The 11,031-nt window shown below is 37.7% G+C and overlaps 2 protein-coding genes across 11 annotated transcripts in view; one reads left to right on the top strand and one right to left on the bottom strand.

The window, feature by feature from the left end:
* Positions 1 to 11,031, top strand: part of Rgs20 (regulator of G protein signaling 20) — a 66,246-nt gene that overhangs the window by 47,958 nt on the left and 7,257 nt on the right. For all 10 annotated transcript variants that reach the window (XR_015440541.1, XR_015440539.1, XR_015440540.1 and 7 more), the window contains exons 2-3: positions 7 to 152; positions 6,108 to 6,191. Coding sequence is in view for 7 of the 10 variants with exons in the window: in XM_087185550.1 (XP_087041676.1) it covers positions 7 to 152; positions 6,108 to 6,191 (230 nt within the window). In the remaining 3 variants the exon portion in view is untranslated. The remainder of the gene's footprint in view (positions 1 to 6; positions 153 to 6,107; positions 6,192 to 11,031) is intronic.
* Positions 8,706 to 11,031, bottom strand: part of Tcea1 (transcription elongation factor A1) — a 68,458-nt gene continuing 66,132 nt past the window's right edge. The window contains exon 12 of the transcript XR_015440536.1: positions 8,706 to 8,943. The gene's annotated coding sequence lies outside the window, so the exon portion shown is untranslated. The remainder of the gene's footprint in view (positions 8,944 to 11,031) is intronic.

Genomic DNA, 11,031 nt, shown 5'->3' with positions numbered 1-11,031 from the left:
TGGCAGCCTATGGGATCCGAATGCATGGAGATGCGACAGAGGCAGACAGCCCCACAGGGGGCTCCAGGCTCCACCTCGGACCAGAGCGGAGCAGGGAGTCAGGGCTCCAATGCTTGCTGCTTCTGCTGGTGCTGCTGTTGTAGCTGTTCGTGGTAAGGTTTGGGACTTTCTCTTTTAAAAAAATAATAAATAATGTGCTACTGATTGGGAAGTGTACCCTCGAATAGTTCCACTTATGATTAATTCAGTGTTTTTTAAAGCAGCTACTATACGCCAAATACTGAAGAACACCAAAAAAATCTTTTAACTAGTAGTAATAAGCAACCATTGTCAAGTTCTTAAGGAATTTATATTCATATACTAAAAGTCAGGCTAGCATAGGTTAAACAACTACAGAACAATGTAAGGCTGTTAGGATCACATTAGAAAGGCACTCCTTTAGGGGCGGGGAATGTAGCTCAGTGGTTTTGCCACCTGCTGCGCAAGCACAAGGACCGAGTTCCATCCCCCTACCAAAAAAAAAAAAAAAAAAAAAAAGAAAGGCACTCCTTTGATGTAACAGTTTGGGGAGGGAGTTGGGATTTAAAATGGGTCTTCTAAGTGCTCTGCTCCCAGCCCTAAGAAGAGTCTTCAGGTTTAGAATTATGAGGCCCAGATTTTATCTTCTGCTACTTCCATTTTAATTTTGTTTCTTAATAGAGAAATGTCAAAATGTGTGCTTAAAATTGAGACAAAAATCTAAAAGCATAGGCTAGCTTACTGGTAGAAGAAGGTACACAATCATTGTTTAAAAAAAAAAAAAGATGTCTGACTGACTTGAATGTAAAACATTCATGACTGAATCACTGCTAAAGTTGTGGAGTAATGGATAGACTTTGCTCCTAGAAATCATAAGCACGTTAGGTTGCATCTTTGAAATCCTGGATATGAAAAGTGCTTAGTGCCAGCCAAACTTATGCACTGCTTTAGGCAGTTAAATTCCTATAAATGCATGGAGGCTTGGCCCTAAGTAGACCAAGACTCGCAATGCTGTAGAGAAGACTGAGACTGATCACGAACAATGATTACAACTATTGGAGCGTCCCTGGGGAAGAAGTCAGAGATTGGAAATACACATCCAAGATTAGGTTTGGTCTGCTCCTCCTGCTTGACTTGGGCTTTTGTTACTTTCCAAGAAATTCCAGTCTGGTGGCCAGGGCCCAGCAATAGAACACTCCAAGGACTGATGGGATCATAAAGCTGGTTCAGGGTGGATCTCAGGCAGGAGGTGGAACCTGTTAGGCGGGCTTCCCACATGGGTAAGCAGACTGGCACTGACAAGAATCACAGTATCTCAACAGGAAGCTGCAGGGCAGGTGTGGGCAGTCGGCTGAGTAAATGTGTGTGTCCAGGGCTTGCTCTTTCTGGGGAAGATACCCAGCCAACCATTTTAAGGCCCCTTCCCCATTTTTTCACTCTGCCTATACATCACTGCTCGATAGAGATGATTTTCTGAGAGATGCACACGAATCTGAGAGTGTCACAGTGTCTTTGAGACTGCAGCTGGTATTTCTACTGTCTCTCACTCCCTTGGGCAGGGCCCAGGAGGCTCAGGTCATGCTTAGCAGGTGGGGACAAGTGCAAGAGCAGAGTCTTCCTACTAGTCGTAAACACCATGGGGTAAATGGGATGAGAGTCAGTACCTGCTTGACATCACTACCACTTATACAGCACCTATCATGTGTCTATAAAAAAGCAATAGAGTTGTGTCTTCAAAATTCTAATTGAAAACTCAAACTATACATTTCCAGACATACTGGAATTACTACTTACAGACCTCCCTAAAAGAACTAAGAAAGGTTCTTAGTGCTTCAGGAAATAAAAAAAGTAAACCCCGAGGGAAATCACAGAAAGTGTCAGTATAGACACAAAAAGGATCAAATGTGGTATCTAGCATCTAATTTTGTGTTAAAAGGTGTAAAACCCAGCTGTAAGCAAATAATCTCCTCTTGGCGATGAATAAATCAAATGATTAAAAGTTTTGCTTAGAAAAAAATTTAAGACAATTTTCTTTCAAAATGAATGACATTTAGGGCCAGGGGTTTAGCTCAGTGGTTCTGACGCCTTCCTTGCAAGCGCAAGGGCCTGAGTTCCATCCCCAGTACCAAAAACAAACAAGAACAAAATTAATGACATTTGTAATTAGTGCAAAAATATAAAGTTGGGCATGGTGGCACACACCCATGATCCCAGCCCTCGGAAGACTGAGGCAGCAGGACTGCCACAGGTTTGAAGGCAGCCTCGTCTACATAGTGAGTTCGAGGCCAGCCTGAACTACCTAGCAAGACCCTGTCTCAAGGGAAAAAAATACGTTGTTTTAACATCAGTGGAAGGCAATCTACTTTCCCTGATTTTTTCTTAGCATTCTTTTGAGATTTATCTAAGCAGGTATTCATAATGCAGTCAATTTTCCATAAAGATAAATTGCAAAATGTTTCCTGACCCCTTTGACATCCTTCTCAAAATTCTTCTCCACAGCCTTCTGGTATTAATGATATAAACTAGAAATCACACAGACTCTTACTCTTTTGAAAATGAATTTTTTATTTATAGAAGGTTGAAGAATTTTTTCCTGCCTTATAACTCAAAATATACCTAAGCATGGATCTTTACTGAACATTTCTAAACCATGGTGAGCATCTGCCTTGGCTTCTATTGACATTTTCTTTTTCTTTGTTAACAATCACAGTCGACCTTGATAAACAAAACTTGACCAAAAATATATTCTTCAGTCTTCCTAGAATTTATTCTCTCTTAAAAATATTTCTACTTTAACATGATGAGGTGGAAAAAATGTCAAAGCTTCAAGCAAATTTTGCATTATTTAGTTCACAGTATAGCTAGCTTCCTGTTCTCTTAAGAATCTTGTGTCAAATTCATAATTCCTTTCTCTCTTTGCTTTTCCATACCCACTGTGCAGCAGTGTGTTTAGCTCACAAAAGACGCCCAGCAAGTCAGGCGGTGTTAATGCCCATGCAGAGGATAACACCCCAATGCCACTCAAGTCTTTTGCTTTGTTTTGTTGCATTTTAAAGAAACCATTATTTATTGAAACTTTTTAGTCCTAGCACCATGAATAAAAAAACAAGTCAAAAGGGTTCTTGCATTTTTAATGGTTTTTGCCTTTAAAGAAAAATACAGCTATACGCACATACAGTGAAAATTCATTAAATGGATGTGCTGAAAATAAGCTTTCGAAAACTTATAAAATGGAGTGGAAATGTTAAAGAAAGACATAATAAGATAAATAAAAGTATTAATATAGTAGCAATACAAGATAAAACTCAAATCATCAATGATAAAAATCTATGTTTTAGGGATGGGGATTTAGCTCAGTGGTTCTGCCACCTGCCTCGCAAGTGCAAGGTCCCGAGTTTGATCCCTGGTACCAAAAAAAAAATCTATTTTTTAGGGATCAGAGATGTAGTTCAGTGGTAAAATACATGTTTAGCATGTTTGAGGCCCAGAGTCCAATCTCTAGCACCCTCCCCACCACCAAAAAGCCACTCTTAAATTGATGAAACCCTAAAAACATTCCTGCTAAAGTCAAGAATAACACAAGAATATCCACAATCTTTACTACTGTTTAACATTGTATTTTATGTATCAGCCAATGCAATTAGACAAGAGAAAACAACTAGTGGACTAAGAATGGGGAAAAAAGAGGTAAAATTCTCCCTATTTGTAGAAGATGAAAGTCTGCCTGGAAAGCTTAAGAGAATTGTTTTTGTTTTTGAGAGTTGTTGCTAAAGCCCAAGCAAATATAAAAGAATTCAATACAGTAAAATATAAATTAACATTAAAATTGTCTTTAGGACTTGTATCTAAAGTATATTTTTAAAACTCTACATGTCAAAAATGAAAGACAGCAAGGGTCTGAGTTTGATCCTTGGTACCAAAAAACATTAAATAAATAAATAAATAAATAAATAAATAAATAAAAGACAAACAAATAACTTAAAAATAACTAAAGGATAGAAAGACATGTCTCCAAGGTGTACAATGGTTAAATACTTGAAAAGATGCTCAATATTATTAGTCATTAGCAAAATAAATGCAAATCCAACCACAATGAGATAACATTTCACATTCACCTTGGAGGCTAGAATCAAAACGACAGTAGGCCAGGGATTTAGCTCAGTGGCACCATGCCTGCCTCGCAAGCATAAGGTCCTGAGTTCAATCCCCAGTACCAAAAAAAAGACAACAATAATGTCTATTAACAAGGATATAAAGAAATTAGATCTCTCAAATATTGCTTGAGGGAGTGTAAAATGGTACAACTGCTTTAAGAAAAAGTTTGAGAGTTCCTCAGGATGTTAAAAATAGTTACCATATGCTGTAGCAATCCTACCCTTAGGCATCTAACCTAAGAGAAACAAAAATATTTATCCATACAAACTTGCATGTGAGTGTACATAGCAACATGATTCATGCAACCGAAATGTGGAACAACAAAAATATTCATCCACTGATGAATGGATAAACAAAATATAGTACAATGTACAATCATATAACATGATATAAGCATATAATGTAATATTATTCAACCAGAAAAGGAAGTATTGATGTATGCTACATACAATACGAGTAAACTGTGGAAACATTATGCCAAAAAGAAAGATGCCATTCCCAAGAAATCACATAAGTTATGATTCAGAATTGCCAAATCTATAGGGACCAGAAGAAGATTATCAGTGTTTGCCTAGGCCTATTGCAGTGGGGAGATATGGGTAATAAAGAGTGACCGCTAACAAGTGCGGGGTTTCTTTCGGTGACTGTGAAAACATTCTGGATAGTAGTGATGGTTGGTCAAGCTTTTGAGTATAACACGAAAAACCGTTGAATTATACACTTCAAACAGGTAAACTTTATGGGATATAAATGATTGCTCCATAAAACTATTAGGAAATCAATAGCCTTCATATGTACAAAAAATAACCACTTAGAAAATGGGATGTGAAAATTCCATTTACAATAACAACAAAAATGTGGGCCGGGGATTTAGCTCAGTGGTTCCGGCACCTGCCTCGCAAGCGCAAGGTCCCGAGTTCGATCTCTGGTACAAAAAAAAAAAAAAATGCTTGGAATAAAAGTACAGATACAAGTACAAAATCTAAGAAACAAACTTTCTTCAATGGTAGTAGGTTTTGATTGATTTTTCTCTAATATTTTTCTACATGTGTCAATAAATGTATTAAAAGCTCCATTTTGACTAGAAACAGCCATGTAGGATGTATGTTTATAAGGTGCAGAAAATGAAATGAAAACCCTAAATATTACTGGCAGTCTTATTTTTTTACTGTTTTCTTCATGCAGTTAAGCATGTATACATATATATTTTTTCAAGACAGGATCTCACTATGTACTTCAAACAGGCCTTGAATTCACTATGTAACCGAGGCTGGCCCCGAACTCATGATGGTGATTCTCTGCCACAGCCTCCCAGTTCTGGGGTATAGTTGTGCACCACCATGTTGGGCGATCATAATAATGTATAACCTTTCCTCATTGACTGTAGGCTACACTGTCATAAATACTTCTTTTTTCTAATACTGCTATAGTTTGCATCTTGGATGTTGCCAAGACTTGTATATTTAATGCTTGGCCACAGGGTGGCACTATTGGGAATTGGGCAAGGTAAGGCCTCCTAGGTGGTCCCTAGGCCATTGGGAGTGTGCCCTCAAAGGAGATGTTGGAAACCCAGCTCCTTTCTCTTCCTGTTTGCTCCCTGGTTTGTGATAGGAGCAGTTTTGCTGGACCATCCCCCCTCCTATGATGTGCTGCCTTGCCACAGACCCAAAACAATGGGGCAGCCAATCATAGACTGGAAGTCTAAAACTGTGAGCCAAAATAACCCTTCTTTCTTTATAAGTTAATTATCTCGTGTATTTTGTTATAGTGACTGAACACACAGATACCTTATTGTCATATTTTTGGTTTTCTTAAGAAAAGCAATCAAAATCATGTTTAAAAAAATTTTTACCTGATGATCTAAAATTGTTTTAAAAATATTCATTAAAAATAAACTTTCCTTGATACATAATGATGTTGTCTTTTTCTTACAGCCTCACTGTTAGAAACCAAGAAGAGCAGAGACCCACAAGAGCTACCCATGAACTCAGAATAAACTTCCCAGCCTGCGAAGAAAGGTGAACTGTGACGTTTTAGTTCACTGACTAACAAAAATACCAACCTTTTGCTTTTTGCATTTTATGTTTCAACTGAACTTACACAATTTTTCTCTAATTTAATAGCATCAAATCTCAGCACGGCATCACTTTCCCCGGGCAGAACCCCTTTTAATTCATTGTGTTAAGTGGGGTTAGAGGAGGTTAATTCCAAACTAGACAAGGTGGCACACAGCTCTAATCCCGGCACTCAGAGAAGCTGAGGCAGGAAGACTGCAAATTCGGGCCCACCCTGGACAACTCAGTGACTTATGCAGACCCTTTCTCAAAATGAAAAATAAAAATGGGCCGGGGTAATACACAGGCCCTCAGGTCAACCTCCAGTACTGAAAAAAAAGAAGTTCCATTAATCTAATCCCCTTGCTAATCACAAATATAAACTGATCCTTCTTGACAAACTACAGTGATATAATTTTATTCTTACATACTTTTAAAAATGAGACTATAATGAAATAACGTATTTGGTTGTCAGCAACACTTAAGAAGTTTGTTTATTCTCAATTATTAATTTATACTAAATAGCTATTGTTTTTAAATTTCAATACTTTGAAAAAACACATGAATTATTTTATTTAATACCAAACTTTGTATTTCTTTTTTTCTTCCTAATTACCAGTTGATTTACTTTAACTATTCTTATTCTTGATGTTAGGCCTTTATAATTGTGGACATTAGACAAATATCTTAAAAGCACAAATCAAATAAGTTTTATATTAAATTGCCTTTTTTTTATACTGGAGGTTGAACCCAGGGCCTTCAAACTGAACTACGTAACTAGCCCGTTTTTTACGTTGCAATGGATCATGCTACATTTCCCAGGCTGGGCCTCAATTTGAGATCTTCTGCTTCAGTCTCTCGGACTGCAGTAACTAAAGCATGTGCCATGATGCCTGGCCTAAATTATTTATTTTTGAGAGGAAAAAAAGCTAATAGTCTAGAATTTCTTAAATATTTTTCTTATTTATCCTTGCTCAGATTTTTCAGAGTCTGGGAGGCATGTTAAAATCTCCCACTGTGTGTGAGTCTGATAAAAACGGGAGGTAAGGCTGGGTGTGGAGGGGCACGCCTGTGGTCCCTGGTTGAGGCCAGCCTGGACTACATAGCAAAATCTCATTTAAAAAAAAAAAAAAAAGGTAGGTGACTTACTGATCCTGATGCATCATATTCTGGGCTATTTGGGACCATCGCATCTGGAATCAGAATGCCTGCATCTGGTCCTGGCTCTGACTGTCCTGCCCATAGGACCTTGGGTGCTTGACTTAGTAGCTGCATTCTGCCTCAGTTTTCCTGTGCAAAATGGGGATAATGACAGCTTGCTGTAGCTAAGCCAGTAAAGGACTGTTGTGAGTTTTGAGTACAACCAGGCACTCTGACCAGAGCCTGTCAAGAGGCGAGCACTCAGTGCACGCTGCCCTTTGTTCTCAGTCATAGCCAGTTAATATCAAGTGAGCCTCTGTCCAATTTAATGCCATTTGCTTCTGGTTCTACTTATACATTGTTATACTTACTTGCATTTATCCCGTATGTCTTGCCTCTTGACTCATTTTTAATTTTTTTGCAAAAATAGTATTATGACATATTTTGGCCCAGTTTGAGTCTGTCTTTCAATGAGGCATTAGATTCAGTTATATTAAGTCAGTTATTTTGATCATTTCTAATATGTTTAGCCTTTCAGCCAATTCTGTGGCTGACTTCTTGTAATACCTCCTAATTGTTTCCTTAGCTTTTCTTTTGCTGTATGAACTATGCTTTCTTTTTTGTCTTTAGATTCTTTATTAGTATGGAACATACCTTATGACCTCTCTTTTTAAAAATTCTACTGTCATGGGCCGGGGATTTAGCTCAGTGGCTTCGCTTTGCTGCCTGCTGTGCAAGCGCAAGGAACCGAGTTCGATCCCCAGTATCAAAAAAAAAATTCTACTGCCATTACCTTTAACTTTTTCAAAATCATTCTTCAATATATATTTCTTAAGTGATAGGAAAAAGATATCTTTTGAATTCGCATATTTAAGGATCATAATTTACCACACTTGAACCTTCTCCAATGTAATTAACTTTTGTAAAAATAATCCAGGATTAGCTGGGCAAGGTGGTACTTGCCTGTAATCCGAGGTACTCAGGGGGCTGAGGCAGAAAGGCTGCAAGTTTAGGTCAGCTGGGAAGTAGAGCAGAACTGTGCCTCAAAAAATTAAAATTAAAAAAGGTGGGTGTATAGTTCAGTGGCAGAATGCTTGCCTAGCATGCATGAGACCCTGGGTTCAATACCCACTACTAAAAAATTCACAAAAAAACCCCAATAACCCAGGATTCATATGTAGATTATTTTAAATTTTTATTTTAAAATTATAGTTTATATTTCAAAAATAACTTCCAGAGTTATGATAGATTTCTTTACACATCATTTTTCATGATGAATTCATCTGACTTCAGATAAAAACAAAGTCAACTAATATAAAAATTTTGTAATGAAAAAATTAGTTTTCGCTGGTGTGGCGTAGCTCAGATAAGGAATTTACATTTTGAACTCCTGTATATGGGAAAGTGTTTTTCTATAATTTTCAGGTAATCAGGGTAAGTTGTCCGCATATCCATTTCTTGATATACAACCTGTAGCCCTCAAAACCAGGGAGCTTTTTCTTTATGATGATAGACAGATGATCCTAAGGCCTCAGGGATACAAAATGACAGACGGGGTGTAAGCCTGCAACGTTGTCTGAAAGAAAATGATAAAAGACTTCAGAGACAAAACCAAGTTGAGAGTGAACCGAGCACTCAGTTAGGACTGCTAAGCATAGGAAAGCAGGATTTTTTCCAAAGGGCAAGTACCAAATGGTTCCCAGTTTAGGATAGTTCACCTTCCCAATGTTTCAGCTTCATGATGGTGTGAAAGCGATACATATTCAGTAAAAACCATACTTTGAGGGCCAGGGATTTGGCTCAGTGGCACCGTGCCTGCCTTGAAAGCACAAGGTCATGAATTCGATCCCCGGTACCAAACAACAACCACCATACTTTGAATTTTGAATTTGGATCTTTCCCCAGGCTAGCAATATATGGTATGATCTTCTCAGGATGCTGAAAGAGGAAGTTTTAAAAATGAAAAATTATTGTTCAAATTTTTAAATGTACTATTGGAATAGAAGATTAGATACAGCTGCTGGTGTGATGGTGCTTGCCTGTTGTCAGCTACTCAGGAGTCTGAGGCAGGAGTATCGCAAGTTTCTGAGGTCAAAGCCAGCCTGGATAACTTAGAAGACCTTATCTCAAAATAAAAATAAAATAAATAGGTAAAAGGTCTGGGATGTAGCTCAGTGTTATAGCACTTGCCTAGCACATGTGAGGCCCTGAGTTCAATCTTCAGCATTTCAAAAAAAAAGGAAAAAAAGAAAACATACAAACAAAACCTATGAAGATTAGATACAGCTAATGAGCTAGTTTGTGAACCTGAAGGTATCCAAAAGACCATGTGACAAGGAGATTGAACTATAAAAAATGAAGGCTAGTGTGACAGTTGACATAACATCAGGAGTTCCCGATTAAAGGTGGAGAGGCAGGAAATAATAGTTAAGATTTTCCAGATCTCATGAAAGACATGAATTCCCAGAAATGTGGTGTGAGGGGTGTGTGTGTGTGTGACCCACAATATATATCAGGTAAGATAAATGTACTGTACATCTAGAGCTAATTATACTGAAACTGAAGAATAACGAAAACAAAGAGGAGACTGAAAAGCAGCTACACGAGAAAACAGGTTACCTAAAAATATATATAATGAGACTAAGCAAACTTCTCAACTGAAATTCTGGGCACCAGAAATAGAATCATCAAATGCTATGCAAAAACAACATCCACCTAGAATTTTGTATCCAGCCAAACTATATTTCAGGATTAAGGGAGAAAGAGACATTTACAGATAAACAGAAATAGAGAGTTTACCACCAACAAATGTGCAAAGAACTTCTGAAGGATAATTTCCAGGAAGAAAAAAAAAATGATCCCAAATGGAAAGTCCAAATTATAAGAAGAAATGCTGAGCAAAGAAATTAATACAAATATAAGTAGATCTAAAAAATTATTGCTGGTATAAAATAATAATAGTGTGATACTGGTAAGCTAAAATAAACACAAAACTGAATTACTGTTGAATAACATTAGGCAAAAAGGTAGCAGAGACAAGCCCAAATAATGTTAAATCAAACATGGAAAATAAAAGGGTAAAAATAAAAATCTACCAGGCAAATAGCTGGAATAGCTAAGATAATTATAATCAATACATAGTACGCACCATGTACCAAAAACTAAGACCTTTACAAATGTTTATTTAACGTTCACCACTCTATAAAGTAGGTACTACTAGTATTCCAAAGAGATTCAGTAATTCATTCATTGTCTCAGAGATTCACACTCACATCTGTGCACACTGTTCTCCTCCCCCTAGCGTCTGGTCAGGGGCAAATGAGAGTTTATACACAGCCTGCATTTGTATGGGCAAGCTGTATCTTGCCTAGAAAAGAAACACCTTTTCCTGGTTTCTGGGAAGCGCCACATCAGCTAGTGGCAGCCTTCCACAAACGATAGTGGCAAAATCTAAATTCAGTCCACCCCAGAGTCTGCCTTCCCAATATTAATATCAAACAAAACCTTTACAAAAATTTAAAAGCACAAGGTTCGGTAGGTAGCACACATCTGGAATCCCAGCACTTGGGAGGCTAAGGAAGTAGGATCAGGAATTCAAGGCTAGCCTAGGCTACATAGTGAGTTCAAGGCCACCCTGGAATACATAGTGAGACCTTGTCTCAAA

Source organism: Heterocephalus glaber, unplaced genomic scaffold (assembly GCF_053883595.1).
Source record: "Heterocephalus glaber isolate CG9 unplaced genomic scaffold, H.glaber_assembly_v1.0 deba00000281, whole genome shotgun sequence".
In the NCBI taxonomy this organism is placed as follows: domain Eukaryota; kingdom Metazoa; phylum Chordata; class Mammalia; order Rodentia; family Bathyergidae; genus Heterocephalus; species Heterocephalus glaber.
This window is presented reverse-complemented; position numbering and strand designations above follow the sequence as displayed.